Consider the following 18,658-nt stretch of genomic DNA (forward strand, 5'->3'; position numbering starts at 1 on the left):
TGTTTAAAAAAAAAGTCATATTTCATTAAAACTATTACCTTAAGGGGTAATATTTGCAGTGCTATGGAGAAAAAAGGCAGGAGAGAACAGAGACACAATGGGACGAATGCCCCACTTATATACTGTATTTTATGAATACTTTGAAATGGGAAATCAGTAAATCAGAAAAAAAAAGCAACACTGTGCCTTGCAGATCTGAGACCTTCCTTTCCCTCCCACTCCCAACTCATTTTCGCCTCTGTGAATAAGCCCAACGTATTGATGAAAAAGGATACCAGTCAACACTGCTGACTTCCACCCATTGACAACAGGAGCTTACCACCAATTGCAGAGATCTAGGAACTGGGTTCTAAAACATAATGCAAAATCTAAGTAACAGTTACCGTAAGTAATATAGTAAAAGATTTGCATATCTGTGTACTTACCAACTCCTCCCCAATTTCTAACAGAAACTCTGGGTTACTCACATCTGCTCTCCACTGGTCATACCACATCACTACTAGCAGGAGCGTGTCGTTACAGAGAAACAAGTTTTAATGAATAGTTTTTAAATACGGAAATAATTTATAATAGGACAGAAGTCCGATTTTAAAAATGTGTCCTGATTTAATTATTCTTCCAGCCTTTAAGTTTGCTGAAAACACTTGAGTGCAATGTCACAGAATAGATTAGTACTTGTAGATTTTGTTGAATGCAGTAGAAACACATTTTTCTTAAAGACTGATGCTGAGGAACACACACAGACACAGACACACACACACACAGACACACACCCCTCAGTTAAAATATTTTAGCCACCTTGACGTCTTGGCAGCAATGAAATTGAGAAAAAAACTCAATTCAACTTGACAAATAACAGTTGAGAAAATTGTTAAGTCACAACGCAAACATTTGAGCAACATCTGTGTGTTTAATTATTTGCCTCATTTCAAACATCTTAAGAAACACAAAGGTAGTGGAAAGTTGAATACTCATCTGTAACCATTGCTGCTGAGGCTCACTTCAGACAGCCAGCTCTTCCTTACAAAATAGTATGAATCCAAAGATGGGGATTGCTCACAATTTAATTTCCCCCTCTACATTTTTGGAAAACGTCCAATACTCCAGCCTTTCAATGTTATTGAAATTATTTTGCTCTAAGTTACTCCTTACCACACTCCTTCATGTTAAGTCAGTTGTGCCCTTTCATACGTCTTTTTTTGCAGGGCTTCCAGCTGCAAACACATGTGGGACCTCTGAAATTCTCACTCATAACCTGACAATCAATGATTTTAATTGTTTGCAATGACATTACGAGTGGTAACAACAGACAAGACTGACCTTTCTGGATAGCTGGAAGTTAGACAACTTTTACTGTTTTTATAAACATCTATATATAATTTATATAATTATATAAAAATATAAAATTAGCAATGACCATAAATTTATTTTCTTCATATACTGCGTCATCCCTACTCAGTGGTTCTCTAGACCAGTGATTGTAAATAATTTTTTTTTAATCCCTTCGAGTTACAGCACATTAACTGGATTAACACAGTACTATCTGATAATGAATGGGTGCTGTACAGTGTTAAACAGCAAGTGAATAAAATCCAAGCACAGAGAGGCAAAGGCAATCAAGACACCTCAATAGCTTCCTTTATTAAAAAAAAAACTCATCCTCTCCACATCTTTTTTCTCTTAAAAGGCTTTGGTATGAAATGGGTGAAATGAGCCAATACTTGATGTTAAGTCTAGAGTCCTGCAGGTTCGACCTGCCAACCAGCCACACAGTCTCCAGCAGAATGGCTGCTGGAGAGTCAACCAACAAAAGGATAGCTCAAACAAAATGCCAAGACTTTGAATGTTCACCAGCACTATCCACTTCCTAGCTTTCCGTGCAAGTAGAAGCAGCAACAATGGTTTAATAAAAGCAGGTAGCTAGTGACAGAAGAAAATTACAGTGGGGGGAGGGGGTGGGGGTTGGTTGTCGAACTTAACCGCTTGTCAGATGCATTCCTGCCCTCAGACTGGGAGACTTTAGAAGTTCACTGGTTCTAAGCTTAGAACCCCACAACAGCAACAACAGTGACTGGACTGGTGCAGTACAAGTTGCTGAAGCAACACGCAGCAGCTAATGTTCTAAAAGCAGCAAAAGAAAAATCAAATAAAGCTATGGGTCTTCCAGATGTCTGGAGTCCAACACATTGCACACAATCATCTTTAGGTTTGCATGGCAGTGACTGTTTGGTCTTGACTCAACACACAGATCAACTTGCTCATGAGTTACCAAGAAATTCCATATATCCTGATCATTTCAAACCAAACAATCAGCACTGTACCTTCCTCTACATTACATTCAACTTAAAATAAACAGGAGCCCGCCTTTTTCTTACTGAATGAAATTTCCAGCTGCAAGCACCTTCCACATGAAAACAAGACCATTTCCAGGAGCCTCTACTGCAGTTTTTGGTCAGCTATGTTCCAAACATAATAGCACTAGGAATTTCCTGGTCCTCGGTTAAATAATCATGACATACAAAGTAAAATAATATGGCTGCACTTACGTACAAATCTGGCAGTGGTTCACTCTCCCCACGTAGCCTGCCTTCAATTGTTCCCAATGCCAGCTCTGAACTACCAGATGCAAACATCTATGTTTATAATACTGTAATATTAAACCATCTCCCTAGCTTGTAAGTGGCAACACCATATTCAGCCCAAACAGTGTCAAGGCCAAGAAGAAGGCAGTTTCATGACAAGCATTATGCTGAGTTGGCGGTTATTAAGGAAGGGATCCCACAAGCTTTGCAGGCCACAAGAGATCCGGACTCAGAAATAAAAGAGAAAGTCATGTCTACGAGGCTCCTCTCAGTCGAGTTAGAGATGAGCAAAGTTGGTTCCAGAGCAGACTGTTTGATATATTATTCCAATAAGGAAATTACGGCAGGCTGAATGTAATATTATATGGGGATTCAATTGCATTGGGAGGAAACTACAGAAGAATCACAATGTATGCCATGAACACATTTGCATCCTAAACAGCAAATGTATGCCCACGTGATGGTTCTCACTGCAAACAGTGATCTGTCCAACCCTTGTAATCTGCTTGTTTCCCTTGTTAAAGGTAGTTTGAATAGGACAAATGAGTCCAACATGCAAGATAACCGAAATGATATGAAAATTTTTGGTTAAACGATCCAGGAACCAACTTCACAAAGTAGAATCAGATAAAGCAACAGCAAGCCATGAAGCCAATCACTGTTTTGAAGCTGGTGGAAGTCACTATTTGTGGGTCATTATATTCTGCATATACCATCAATGTAGCCAGAAGCTCCCAGCTCACTGTAGAGACATGCCTGACTTTGAAGAGTCACAGCAGCAGACTCCACACCCCTCTCTCTACTTCCACTAGTAAAGCTCACTAGCCGTCACAGTAATGATTGGCCCCATCTGTAGCTCTTTTCATTGTATCTGGTCATCATGTATGCAGAACCTTGTCCCGTTCTGTCAAGTCATACTTACAATGGTTGACAGTGATCAACTTTGTCTTATCACAGGCTCCAGCCCTATTGGTGTATATACCGACCGACAGACAGACAGACACACACACACACACGTACACACACTCGCGTGCGCAGAGCAAGAATAGCTTCATCAACTCTCTTATAACCTCACAACAACTTAATTTTTCTACAGCGATTCATACAGTGGTATGTACAGCGGGCAGGCACTAGGTCTGAACCCAAATAGCGAAGAGTCAGGTTAGCTCCAACCATGAATTGTGCAGTTCCAGGCCAAGTGGCAGGCAGGAGCGAATTCTGTTCCCTTACTCATTGACTGTCCTTGAATGGTATCTTTCACTAATTAACTATACAATCACTATAAAATACTGATTAGGAATGCTATTATACAGTGTCCTCTAACAAAGTGCTTTATGTAGCCCATCTCTTAGAATAAAGGTGATTGTCTCTTTTGTTCACATTCCAGGTGGGTGAGCCACAGAGGGAAATGGCGAAGTGAAACCAATCTCGGCAGCGGATGGTGAAGTTGCAACATAAGACCCTGATGGAGGCACAGTCTGTGGAGGGCTGCTATTCACACATTCCAGGCTGAAACAAACACAATAAAAAGGAAAGAGGTGTTGTTAGGATTGGTTCACTGGCACTGTTGGAGGAAGGACCTAAACACACTTCCTCTGGCTTTCCTCCCAAATTTCCCTTTCCTTCTTAAGGGATTGATATCGTTTGTATTTAACTTTTGTAGTGGGTATTTAGTGGGTATCTTTTGCAATAAATTTCCAAGGGTCTTCACAGAAACATTATCAAACTAAATTTGACCCTGAGCCACATCTGGACACATGATGGCAGATAACCAAAGACTTGGTTAAAGGAATTGAGAGTTTGATCTGTAAAGTGGAGAGGGGGGGGGAAAGCAAGGAATTCCAGAGCTTAGGCAAAGCTAACTGTAGGGATCACCATCAATGGCAAGCAGCTATAACAGGCAGGGGCAAAAGACCAAAACTGAAGCACTGAGATCTCAGAGGGTTGAAGGTGATTACAGGGGCAACCACCACCTTCATTTATGTGGAAATTTTAAATCCAGTATGGGCATCAATACCTCCCTGGTTCCTTACCCAATTCCTCACCCAAGTTTTCTGGTAATAAGAAACAAGAGCTGTGGTAAATTTTCACCTGCTCCAGCACTGAAGCAATTGTAGTTCAATCAAACCCACAAGGTTAGGAGATTGGGATAACAGAGTAGCTTTATTATGGATGACTTAAGCCAACATCTGGCTTAGGAGTCAGTCAGTTAGGGGAAGGGAACGGAGCAGGAAATAAGTCAGACAGTCTGCTCTTTCTAGTGTCCCCTATTAATAAACATTAATGGATAGATACCAGAAAAGATCAAGATCTGTTGAGCTTGTAAGGCACTTTGCTTTTGATGTTAACATCAACTCAGATATGCTGTGCAGGAACAACCAGTGCCTCTGGGACAGGAGAAAATAGAAAATGACATTGAATAGAGGTTGCCAACTGTCAATCTTACAGTCACTCAAAATATTACATTTATTAATAGGTTCCTACAGTTTCAGAGCAAGCATCAGTAGAGGGTGTAAGATATCTATCTGGGTGAAATGCACCAGAACTTTAGATACAGTTTATATCATTTCTACTGGAGAGAAAACAACCTACGTTCTGCATACCTGTGTGAAAGCAACGGTGTTAGCACAGCAGTCTCAGCATTCCCGATCCCGGGAACGCCACTGACAAACAATTTCTTTGGAGGAGAATCCACTTCCATGTCACCTGTAGGAAGAAGCAAAGGTTATGAACTGAGAGCACGATACAGAGAGAGAGAGACAGAGAAAGAGAGAGAGAGAAAAGAAAAGGAAAGAGAACACAGCACGCACAAGTTTTTTAACTACAGCAATAGTGGTAAGAAGTTAAGACATCAAGTTGTAATGAGTGGCAGACACTTAAATTTAGTTTCATTGGGTCCTGCACAGGTATCAGTACTATAGAACTCTGGTATTTTTTTCTGTCACACTCTGCCCACTATGGTAGTTACAGATGTCACTGTTTCATTATTGCAAAATGATTCAAGTGGGTAAGCCTACAGATGTAAACATACAACTTGTACAAGAGGATTGGATAAGGTTTATGCAATGCTCAAGTAAAGGTGGCATCAATCAGGGTTTTAATACTTGCCATGTCACCTTCAATAGGAAGATGACGACGAAGCAGTAATGTCACTGGACTAATGATCCAGAGGCCCAGGTTAATGCTCTGGGGACACAGATTCAAATCCCAATACAATGGAAGGTGGAATTTAAATTCAATTAACCAAACAATTTGGAATTCTGGTCTCTATAATAGTGATCATGAAACCATCACTGACTGTTGTAAAAACGCATCTGGTCCATTAATGATCTTCAAGGAAGGAACTCTTCTGTCCTTACCTCATCTGATCTACATGTGATTCCAGGTCCATAACAATGTCACTGACTCTTAAGCACCCACTGACATTTCTGATGTATATTTTTACTACGCTAATTAAAAGTCTTATGAAATTCATCTCCAGCACTATTTCAAAGCATCTTTGAACTTGTTTGAAGTAAATTGTTTATACAACCATTGCGACAGCAGAGATAGGAACTGCCAGTTCCACAGAAGAGTCATACTGGACTCTTCTTCTCTCTCTCTCTCCCTCCCCAGAAGATGCTGCCAGACCTACTACTTTATGGTTTTGTTACAGACAAGAACTGAATGGGAACAGTTCTCAATAAGCAATAAATAGGGCTGATAAAAAAAAGTTTGGACTCAAATTGATCCTTTAAATTTTTATTTGAAAAGCTAAGACTCTAGTAAATGCTGGTGTGCAGTGGGAGTATTGTGTCCTTGTATGTGAATTACAGCTCCGGTACAGCAAGCAATTATGAAAGCAAAAATGTTGGTCTTTATTGCAAGAGAATTGCAAGGATAAGGGTAAGAAGGAGTACTGCTATTCTACAAACTTTAGTGAGACCATACCTGAAGTATGATGTAATTATTAATGTCCTCACCCAGGAAGGATTTATTTACCTTTGAGCGGGAGCAATGAAAACTCAAATTAAATTCCTGGAATTCTAATTCTAATTCTAATTGTCCTGCAAGTAGAGATTGAGGAGAATAGGTCTACATTTTCCCAAGTTTAAAATAAAAATGAATTAATTCCCCGAGGTTATAAAATTCTTAAGAGGACTTGTCATGTTGGATGCTAGGAAGAATGTTCCTCTGTCTGCAAAATTTAGGTCAAGTTCTGAAGAACAGCTACTGGAGTCCTTTGGTTTTTTTGAATTTAGGTCAAATTTTGGAGGGGGAGGAGCAGTCTCGAGATAAGGGCCGAAAGAACTGCGGATGCTGTAAATCAAAAACAGAAACAAGAACAGAAATTGCTGGAAAAGCTCAGCAAGTCTGACAGCATCTCTGGAGAGAAATCACAGTTAACATTCTGGGTCCAGTGACCCAACAGTGTCCAGTGTTCTGAAGGTTTTTCTAACCATGGATGCCACCTGCCTTGCTCATATTTACTGCACTTTCTTTTCTTTTCTCTTGACTCCGCAATTTTTTTTGTTCAAAAATCTCAGTGAAGAAGATTTATAGAAGAACCTATTAACAATTCAGAACTGGGTGCTAGCGCACAGCACCAGTCCCATGCCATGCAGGTTGCAAGTTCTACACTAATGTTGGAAATAAAGTCAGTCTGCAGCTGAAATAGAACGGCAGGATCAAGTTTTGTTACGGTGAGAGATCCCTCCTGAATTGCTGACCTTTCCTTCTTGTTACAGATGCTGATGGATTTGCTATATAATTCCTGCAGCTTGCTCGCTATTTTTGCACTGGGTTCACTCTTTAGGTACTGCTTTTTAAGTAAATGTTTAGAGAATCAAAGGGGAGAAAACCTTCATGTATAGAACGGTTACAGCAGAAAAAGGGGGCCATTCTGCTAGTTGTGTTTCACTGGTCTGCCTCCTCCCTGCAGCCCTGCATAATCTTCCTTTTCAGGTATTCATCCACGTACCTCTCAAATGCTTCAGTGGAACGGGCCATCCCCATACTCTCAGGCAATACATTACAGATCCCAACCCACCACTGCAAGAAAGTCTTTCTCTATAGATCATCTTTGCTTCTTTGATCAGTTACCTTAAATCTGTGCCTTCTGGTTCTCGATCCTTCCACCAATGGGAACAGTTTCTTCTTCTCTACTCTAACCAGACCCTATGATTTTGAACACCTCTATTAAATCTCCTCTCGAGCTTCTCTTCTCCAATGTTAAACCTCCCAACCTCGCCAATCTAACCCTAACGCTGAAGTTCCTCATCTGAGAAACCATTCCTATATTATGTTGTTTAATAAAGCAAAGATATCTACATTCAGTGTGGATGACCCTGTTCATTTGAGGAGTGAATTATAGTAAGGACGTACCTATTCTATCCAGAAGTGGAACCGGAACTTCAACTTTTAAACTTAAAGGTGAGAGGTATAAAATGAGCTAAGTTGACACACACAATCAAAAAGTAAAAGAAAGTTGTGTGATAGGACACAACTTGAACGTTGCTGAAGCTTTTCATCTCACACTCATCAGGACAAATGCAAGAAAATCAAGTTTCAAACGATGACAAAAATTAAGGAAAAGAGGGTGCCAATTGGTTGGAAAGTTGCCGAGGTGTTGCCAACCAATCAACATCCTTTTCCGTCATGTAAATTGATATGATCATTTGAAATTTGGCATTCTTGTGTCTATCCCCACAAGTCCAAGATGAAAAGTTTCAGCAACATGGTTTGTTTAATGGCAAAAGTTTAAGATATAAATTTAAAATGTCTATTATTAAAAGTGTAATTTATACTTGCATTTTGAAGTAGTATTATGGAAGATTCCTTACCTTTCCTCTTCAATGGCCCCAAGGCACTGGGTCGTATAGCAACACTCGGGCTGACACTTCTCCTGCTGTAAAAGCAAAGACAAGTCCAAATCTGGGCAGGCACAGTTCAATGAGCCACACTCACCCACAGCGTGTTACAGATTGCCGTGAATGGCTGCACTGAAACTGTCAAGGCATACTATACATTGAACCAGTGTTAATGAAAGTTTTGGTCCCAGTATAAGGGTGTACACCCTCCCTATAAAAATCAATGCACCTATGTGGCAGCAGACTTTAACCAGGGAACAAGGGACAATTCAGGAGAAGTAATGGTACAGTGCACGCAAGAGACACCATACAAGACAGGAAGAATGAGCTCAATGACAGTGGAGAGCTGGGAGGTGACGAACTAGGAGAGGTGTGCAATCTTGCTTTGTGTAAGTGTGGATCAAAAGGCATTAGAAAACATGTCCAAGTTAAACAAGGAGCACTTTTTAAAGAGACAAGGAATTTCTGAGACTGCAGGACCTTGTAACAACATTTGTATATAGACTAAAATCCAAAAGAACTGCGGATGCTGTAAATCAGAAACAAAAACAGAACTTGCTGAAAAAGCTCAGCAGGTCTGGCAGCACAAATGACAAGAAATCAGAGTTCATGTTTCGGGTCCGGTGACCCTTCCTCAGGATATATATAGACTGCTGTCCTACCCAAACTCTCAAATGCCCAACCTTCCAGGGCAGGACACAGAAAATGCTCTGAAGCTTTCCTTGAAGTGTAGCAGCATTGATATTAATGACTGGGAGGAACCTGCTAGCAACCAGGGTTTGAGTGAAGTATTGCTAGCAACCATTTAGAACGGTGACAACTTGTCCATCAGCTATAGCACACCGAGTCACAACATCTTAATGAGGAGGCATGGCAGCAACAGAGGAAGGAAAGAAAGCAAATCCTGCATTCCAGGTCCCACTACCCTGTGGACATTCTGCCGTACATTCCCAAAGATTAGTGGGTCGACAATCGGCCTGTTCAGTCACACAAGGATGTATGTCAGCAACTTAAGACCTTGAGTCGATATCACTTTGAATCAAGACCCCTCTGACAACTGACCTATCACTCCCCTTCAACTTCTCATGTACACTAAACTGTACTTCTAGCTTGTGCGCGATTGCCATTCCTGCTGACACAATGTTTTGTCACACTTAGATCAACATTTAAATGTGGAAATTCCCTGTATAAAAATCAAGCACCCAAATCTGCTTGCAAGCAGGTGCCTATAAATGTTACAGAAACAGGCACTCATACTAGTAGCATGAGGCCATTCAGCCCTTCCAGCCTGTTCTACCATTCAAGTAGATTATAGCTGGCCTGCATTTTAACAAAAACTGAATTAAGATACAAATCAGAAATGATCACATCTACTCACTGGTATGTAAAACCTACATTCAGCAAGATACGAGAAAATGGCACGGGTCCTTCACTTGTATTTACTGGTGATGACACGGAGATTGGTATTCAGAGCCCACGGCTGTAGTGTTGACACATCCTCAATACTCAGAAATTTAAAGGTACCGTCAGACTGTTTGGCACAATGTACTGAAAGAGGGGCATGTGCTTGCAGAATATAATTCAAAGTTGCCCACTGATCTCTGACACTCAGCATGTAATGGGATTTTTCACAGCTTGGGAGACTGAAAGACATGATGATATTACTCAAGGTTGGCTGCACAAAACAGTACTAATGACTGAAGAAAACTTTATTAATTCCAGGAAAATAAGCCCACTTAGCAGACAGCTCGGTGGTAAAAGTATCATGCCTTAGCGCCTTAGGCTCAGGAGAATTTCTGGTGATACACGCGTTGTAGAAAACATGTGGGGCCCTCTTACGACGGCTGAGGACGAAAGAAGGAGGGGCTTTGGCTTCTCCTGGAATATCTATTCTCAATTACATTAGGAGAAAGGGTTTCAGTTTTATAATTCAAACCAAGCCCACACCATCAGATTTGAAAACAGACAGGAAGCAGAACACAGTCTAAAATGAGAAAGTAATAACTCCATGAGCTATAATTCCACGGAGCTCTAAGAGTCCATCAATTCCTCTCACCTTGCAATACGTCGAGTGGGACTTGGAGAGGAATTTGGGGTGACGCCACCTTTGGGTATCAGAATCAGCTGTGATGATGAGAAATACTGCTGTAAAACAAGAAGGCAATCATTAGCTTATAGCAAACAGTTATCCTGCTGCACCCTTGATTACCTCGGTCTCTTTCATTGACTGGTGTCTAATTCTTGTTTTGAAAGTCGCAATTGAATCTGCCTCCGTCACACACTTCAGCAGTGCATCCCAGATTCTAACCACGTGTGGTGTGGTTTTCTCCTTGGTCACCATGCCTTCTTTAACCAATCAGTTTAAATTGGTGTCTTATTGCTCTTGAGAACGGGCAAGGGAAAACTCTGTCCAGACTCCTTAAAAGTTCATTGTTACCACCTTTTTCCTGATAAACAGGGACTCGTTTCGTTTGGGAAACTGGGTAGGCATGGATGGGTTGGACCGAAGGTCCTGTTTCTGTGCTGTATGACTCCATGAATATAAGCGGCTATTTTGGATCAACAGGAATAGTTTAATTTAATTTGGAGTCCCCATTGCTTATAGATGCAAGGCTACTTCTGGCCACTAGGTGGCACATATAAAGCTGCACCCTGCTGAATGAAACACAACTTTCTAGACACAGACAACAGAATAACTTTTATCAAAACTAATGATTTAAAGTGATCCAGGTAAACCCATGCAGTGATTCCCCACGGGGCAGCATGAGGGGAAAGATAGTCAATAGGGGAAGCAATGGCCTAGTGGTATTATCGCTGGACCATTAATCCAGAGACTCGGATAATGTTCTGGGGACTCTGGTTCAAATCCCGCCATGGCAGATGGTGGAATTTGAATTCAATAAATATCTGGAATTAAGAATCTAATGATGACCATGAATCCATTGTCGACTGTCGGAAAAACCCATCTGGTTCACTAACGTCCTTTAGGGAAAGAAATTGCCATCCTTACCTGGTCTGGCCTACATGTGACTCCAGACCCACAGCAATGTGGTTGACTCTATGGGCTACAAATGCTGCCTAGCCAGCGACGCCCTCATTCCGTGAATGAATGAAGAAATAAAAAATCCCAAATGCACCATGTGCCACGTAGCTCTCGCAGTGAGGGAGTTCTGACATTTCCCTGCCCCAAAATATTACGTGCTTCTTGCAACCTCAAACAACTTCTCTGATAAAAATGGCAAGAGTGCCAAATGTCTTATGAAAACTGTCAGCAAGCTGCTTGTTTTTCTGTGCAATCAGGAAACACAGCAACATTGCAAATGATGATTGCATACAAAGCATGAGTATGACAACTGTGACTTGGTGGGTAGCACTGCCTCTCGCCCGAGTCAGAAGGTCATAGATTAAAACCCCACTTCACAGGCTTTGGAGCATAATCCACAGCAACAATGAACAAAGTGCAGAACTGAGAGAGCGCTACACTTCTGTGTTTCAATGAAATTTAAGCGTCATTTCCAATGTTATTTTTGGAAAATTTAACAAAGATGACCAGTAGGGCTGAAAACCCCAGAGCGATCAAGTTCACATTAAAATTCGCCAAACAAGATATCGATGCTTACACATAACCGAAACAAGTGATAGGTGACTTAGGAATAGATTAAACACAATGCACAATCAAGCATGTCTTCATCGCGTGACACTAAAAAAGGGCCAACTCAGACTGGTATGCAGTGAGAGAACTCCTGTAGGTGTGTACACAGCACCATCAACATGCCAAGTTCTGTTTTCACTCCATCTGCTGCTTATCGCTATTTCTGCCAGATCTACTGTCACAGTGTGCCATACTGATCTGTCTTATGCCACCCTCACATCCACTGAAAATTGCCTGCAACCGCTCTGGAGCATACATCATCCTCCTGGGTCAACTCCTCTTTCTGCTGTCATCCACTTTGCCCTCCAGGAGCAATCCCCCTAGCTCTTAGCACTGATTGAATAATTGAAATATTGACGTTTACATTTCTAGGTGTCAACTTTTAAGTGTTTTTTTTCATTCTTGCAATTTTAAACCAATTTTTATTTGCTTTATGACCTGTATATGGAATGTTTAGAATACATCTCAGCATCCACATTCCAAACATCTATTATTTTCTTCTATCAGTCTCATTCTCCACATTTCTGGTGTATATGGGAAAGTGGATAGGGCACAGAATGTTTCTTCCTCATCACAAAATTTGAGTTTTATTGTTGTTAACACATCCTTCATCTTCACAAAATTACTCCCAGTGTTCTCTACCTTTCTTCTCAATTCTCTTGTCATTCCATACTAAAAAGTTTTGCATTCACACAGAACCTTTTACAACCAAAAGACATAAGTCACAGAGCTGTACAGCATAGAAACAGACCCTTCAGTCTAATACGTCCATGCCAATGAGATACCCTAAATTAATCCCAGTGTTTTCCAGCCTTTGTGAAAATGTTTGCAAAACAAGAAACTCAGCAGCTAATATCTGCACAGCAAGCTCCCACAATATCTTAATAACCAACCTCTTTCTGTGATATTGGCAAAGGAATAAATGTTGGCTTGGACACACCCCTGTTCATCTTTGAAAAAGTGGCTGGGGATGATTTACTTCTACTCAGGAGAACAAACCGCCTCGGTTTAACAGCTAATCTGCAAAGAAGAATATTTAAAGTGAAGAAGAGGAGGTAATTGAATCACCCTGGACTTCTCAAACAGCTCAATGATCTGACTTAATAATCTCATACTTGCTATCTTGACCCACAATGTCACAAGGCTTCTTGAATGAACCAGAAGCAGAAAGTACATTTAAGTTAGTTTGCTTGACTGCATCACTTTGCTTATTTTACAACTCTTCCACAGATGTAGAAGCTCATGGGAGGTACCCTGTTGCGTCCCGTGGACAATATTTATGCATCAGGATATATTACAGGATTACACTGTGTGCAGATTGAGTGCCAGTTTTCCTGTACAACAACAGGGGAGATACTTCTGTGGCTTCTGAGATACTTCAAGTTCTTCTGTGGCTACAAAACTGGCTTGGGTACATCCTGAGGTTGTGAAAGTTGCTGCAGAGATACAAGTCTTCCTTTCTTTCCCAATTCATTGCCCACCTTCCTCCCTACCAACCAAGGTCTGGCTAACGACTACAAGTATTTCAACCAACTGTACAAACCACCTGTCAAGTCTGAAGGGGTAAAGTCCGTAACTGCACTGCCAGATGCTTTTCACAATGCAAGAAAGGTCTGCAATGCAATTGATTAAAAATGTCACACAGTTATGTTCACATACTGCGGATATGTAACAGCATGGACTGATGGGCCTAAAGAAGGAACATTATAGCATTGTGACTTTTCTGTTTCACTGTGCCAAGATCAGCTCAACCATGAATTATAATGCGAGGTGTGGGAGTACTGCCAATTTCTAATTTCCCTCAACTGCACTCCTCAGTACTGCAGCAGGAGTTTCAACGTGCTCAAATTTACAACGTGGAATTTGAATTCACAACCTTCCGATTCAGAGGCAAGAGTGCTTCCCAAATGCTTTTGGGTGACGTTTGCAAACGAGAGCTGTCGTATCCCTGAATGCAACCTCAAAGTAATGCAAGGCTGTCACAAACTCAACACAGTCTCTTCTTAAAAGCAGCAAAAGAGCCAAATGGCTTGCATAACTGAAATTAATACAACAACTACCATCCCTACCTTGCCAATCCGCGTTGGAGAAGGAGAAGGAGAGAGGGGAAAAATATCCTCTCTCCGCAAAGTCAAAATCTGGTCCTCCGACTCAGCAGTCACCATCTGATCACACTGCAAAAGAGACATTAGCACCAGGTAGCCAGTATAAAAATCACCCTCTGCCCCATATCTTTCAGCTAAAACTCCATCGCCACACAACAAACCACCATCTAAGTTTACAATTTAACCAACAGTCAATTGATTATGTGTCATAATCTTCATTCACCTTGAGGCACTGATAAATCAAGGAAGGAAGTAGAGAAAAGTAACATACTTTCCAGTGCAACTTCAGACGTGCTGCATAACTAGCAACACAGGGCTCAAGTCAAGTCACCATAGTTTTACCAGACCATGGGGCTGCTCTCTCTTTAGAGAGAGAGACAACTGCTAGTAGTTTAACCTGACAGTCACCACACAGGCGAAAAAAAGAGGTTGAGAATAAGAGTTCATCATGGTAAATCCCAGCCAGTGCAAGGATTGAACCCACACTGTTGGCATCACCCTGCTTCTCCAACCAACTGAGCTAAAGTGACCCCAGGGCTAATTCCCACAGACAAGCTGCTCACACCTGGTCTGCCAGGAACGTGTTGCATTCAGTAAATATGTACAAGGGTGCATAGGACATTTTTTGCCAAAAGGATTAATTTACAAGAACAGGTTGGTCGACTTGAGCTGTATCCCACCAAGCATCAGAGATTAAAGGGTGATCTAATAGAGGTGTTTACGATAGTTAATGGACATGATTGAGTTGGTAGAGAGAAACTATTTCCTCTGGAGAAGGAAGCCCAGACCGAAGATTGCAGAATCTTAATTTTAAGAGCAAAACTGTTCTGGAGTGACGTCAGGACGCACTTCTTCAGACAAGGGGGAGTGGAAATCTAGAATTCGCTTCTGCTAAAAGCTGTGGGCCAATGAAATTTTCAAAATTGAGACTGATTTTTGTTAGGCATGGTGGATTAAGGGTCGCAGAGTAAAGGCGAGTGAAATTAAGAGTTTAAAAAAATGGAGCAGCCATAATCAAACTGAACGGAGGGAAAGGCAGAAGAGGCTGAATGGAGCCCTCCTGCTCTTTTGTTCATGTGAGTGGCCACCTGGGAAAGACTGTGGGGTTCAGCAAGGTGGTGATAACATTTTGAAAACAAAAACACTCCATATTTTCCACATAAACATAGCCAACTTTCCATTTGTCCTCATGAGCCTCTGAACTCACTCTTAATGGACAGAAAATCCCAGCCACACTTCCTCTCTTCCTCCTCCCCTGCACACAAAGGGGGAGTACACTGAATACAAATGATTCACCCTCTAGACTGTCTTTCATTCCTGATGATCGTGAAAAAAGCAAGTTGCTGAAAATTAAGTGTCCTTTCACATTGAGACAACTTCCCCCAGAGTCTCCCAGATAATACAAGCTAAAAATTTGAGGCTACTAAACCCACAAGAGAACAGAAAGAAGCCTCAATTTATTTATTAGTTGTCAGGTGCTAAGGTCTGCTTTGGGTTACTTACAAACGTGTTTTGTAAGTATATTAAGTGCAAAAGGATAACCAGGTAAGGAATAGGGCCCATTACGGACCAAAGTAGCAATGTGTGTGTGGAGTCGGAAGACATATGTGAACATTTAAGTGAGTACCTCGCATCTGTATTCAGTGTGGAGAAGGCCAACATAGATGTAGAAATGGACTGTGATATTCTTGAACAAATTAGCACTGAGAAGGATATGGTATTAGTGGTTTGGCAGGCTTAAAAATGGATAAATCCCCAGACTCAGATGAGATGTATCCCAGGCTGCTGGGAGAGGCAAAGGGGGAATTGCAGAGGCTCTGACATCAATTTTCAATCCTCTCTGGCCACAGGAGAGGTATTAGAGGACTGAAGGTCAGTCAATATGATACCATTATCCAAACAGAGGACAAGGAATAAACCAGGAAACTACAGGCCAGTGAGTCTGATGTAGGGAAACTACTGGAAAAAGGTCTGAAAGACAATATCTCCACTCGGAGAGGCAAGGATTAATCAAGGATAGATATCATGGCTTTGTAAGGGAAGATCATATCTGACAAAGTTGATTAAATTTTTGAGGAAGCAACTAGGTGTGTAGGTGAGGGTAGTGCAGTTGATGTAGTTTCCATGGATTTCATAGTAAGGCTTTTGAAAAGTTTCATGTAAGAGAATGGTTAAGAGGCCATGGTATCCAGGGCAATTTGGCAAATTGGATCCAAAATTAGCTTAATGGAAGGAAGCAGAGGGTGATGGTTGAAGGTTGGTTTCGTGACTCGAAGTCTGTGTCCAGCAGCATATCGCAGGGTTCAGCACCAGGTCCCCTCCTGTTTGTACTATACGTTAAACGATTTGAACAGGAAAACAGAAGGCATGATCAGTAAGTTTGCAGATAATATGAAAAATAGTGGTATGGAAAATGGTGAGCACAAAAGCCTTACACTATTGGATGACACAGACAAGCTGCTCAAATGAGCAGAAAAACAGCAAATGGTATAGAATTGTGGAAAAAAGTATTAGATGACGTATTTTGGGACGACCAATAAGGCAAGGCCATACATGATGAATGGTAGGACCCCAAGAAGTGCAGAGGATCAGAGGGACTTTGGCGTCAATGTCTTGATGGCAGCAGGACTGGTAGATAAGGTGGTGGCTTATGGGGTACTGGCCTTTATTGAGGCAAAGATTACGAGATCAGGAAGATCATGACGGAGATGTACAAGACATCACTTAGGCCACAGCTGGTTTACAATGTGCAGTTCTGGTCACCACACTATGGAAAGGATCTGATTGCACTAGAGTGCATGCAGAGGAGATTTACCAGGATGTTGCCTGAGCAGGAGTGATTTCCTACAAAAAGAGATACTCAATTGACTGGGGTTGTTTTCCTTCAAGCAGATAAGCACTGAGTGATGTGTATAAAATTATGAGAGGCAGAAGAAATCTTTCCCCTCAGTAGAAGGGTCAATAACAAGGGAGGCACAGATTTAAGATAAGGGACACGTGATTGAGAGGGGATTTGAGGAAAAATGTTTTCACTCAGGGGGTGGGTATGTATCTGAGAAACATTTCTAAACCAATTTTGGATCCAATTAGCCATATTAGCCTGAACCCCACTCTTACCTTTCTGACTAGTCTCTCACGAGGCCTTATCAAAAGCCTTTCTGTGAAATCCATGTAAACTACATCAACTCTCATCTACAAACCTAGTCATTTCCTCATTCAATAAAAGTTTAAATAAATGTAAAATTTTAGTAACATTTGTACAGACAGGATCCCTCACAATGTTTTAATTGTATTTAGATGAACACTTGCAATGTCAGAGCACACAGGCTATAGGCCAAGTGCTGAAAAATGAGGTTACAGTAGATAGGTGCTTGATGACTGCCCCAGACACGATGGACCAAAGGACCTTTTTCCGTGCTGTAAAACTCCATGACTATGACCGAGGTTGAGATACTCACCAATGTAAAACCATCTTCCCGTGAGCAGCTCATTTGCATAGCTGTGTGGATCCCTCTTAACAGGGCAGAAAGAGAAACACAAATTAGGTAGCAGAACACTACAATATGCTAACATCTCCCACCCCAAAAATCAACATCAGCTTCACGGCAGCCTGCTCTAAGGTAGATTAGAAAAGCCTTGATAATTTTCCACATCCACCAGCGGCTTGATGCAGCAGAATTTGGAAGGGACTAATGTATGTTTCCTTTGCAGTACCAAGCGTAATTCACAGACACTACCCAATCAAGGCTGATCAGAGGTAGTGTGAATATATGCTCATGAACATATACTCATTGAGAACTTAATGAGATGTGACAAGGGTGGAACTGTTTAAAATATTTCAAAAAACAGATAGTACAAGTGGGATTACAATGAGGTGCTCATAGAATCACACTGTTAGAGTACAGAAAGAGACAATTCAGTTCATAAGGGCTACGTCGCTCGTCAAACAAAATCAGCCCAGTTACTTACTACCATTCTCCTGTTTCCTTACACTTTCTTCTTTCTCAAATGACCATGAAATTTGCTTTTGAATTCTTCAATAGAATTTGCCTTCATCACACTTGAGCAGTGTATTCCAGGCAATAACTGTTGTGTGTAAATAAGTTTCTTCACATCACATTTACTAACTACTTTTAAACTGTGCACTCTCGTTCTCAATCCTTCCACGAGTGGGAATATTACTTAGTTCCAGGTTTCATCTTCACTCATTAAACTTAATTGAAAACCTCAACAATCTCACCACTTCATCACGTTAGCTGGATCAGATTACTCTCTGATTTGGCCATTTCCAGACACACACCACTCAAAGAGAACCCTCCTCGAGATCCTGGTCTAAACTTAAAGCAGCTGTAATTCTTAAAATACCTTGTTTACCCTTTCTCTGTCCCGACCACCAGCTTCAAAGTTAAAGAGCAAGTCAACGTCTTAATAGGGGCCAAAACAGACACAAGTCTGCAGCACTTTTGGATG

General features: G+C 41.2%; 1 protein-coding gene across 2 annotated transcripts in view; it reads right to left on the reverse strand.

Annotated features, from left to right (window-relative positions):
• Positions 1 to 516: 516 nt before the first annotated feature.
• LOC109914030 (P2R1A-PPP2R2A-interacting phosphatase regulator 1-like) overlaps positions 517 to 18,658 on the reverse strand; it is a 50,439-nt gene continuing 32,297 nt past the window's right edge. Inside the window, exons 5-10 of one of the 2 annotated variants that reach the window (XM_020513603.2) lie at positions 17,647 to 17,701; positions 14,153 to 14,257; positions 10,488 to 10,573; positions 8,405 to 8,469; positions 5,186 to 5,288; positions 517 to 4,091 (exon numbers count right to left, since the gene is read on the reverse strand). In XM_020513603.2, coding sequence (XP_020369192.1) covers positions 3,959 to 4,091; positions 5,186 to 5,288; positions 8,405 to 8,469; positions 10,488 to 10,573; positions 14,153 to 14,257; positions 17,647 to 17,701 — 547 coding nt within the window. In that variant the 3' untranslated portion in view covers positions 517 to 3,958. Of the gene's footprint in view, positions 4,092 to 5,185; positions 5,289 to 8,404; positions 8,470 to 10,487; positions 10,577 to 14,152; positions 14,258 to 17,646; positions 17,702 to 18,658 lie in introns of both variants that reach the window. The other variant, XM_020513602.2, reaches the window with a different exon arrangement.

The sequence above is a fragment of the Rhincodon typus genome, chromosome 45, assembly GCF_021869965.1.
Source record: "Rhincodon typus isolate 14 chromosome 45, sRhiTyp1.1, whole genome shotgun sequence".
NCBI classification, from domain to species: domain Eukaryota; kingdom Metazoa; phylum Chordata; class Chondrichthyes; order Orectolobiformes; family Rhincodontidae; genus Rhincodon; species Rhincodon typus.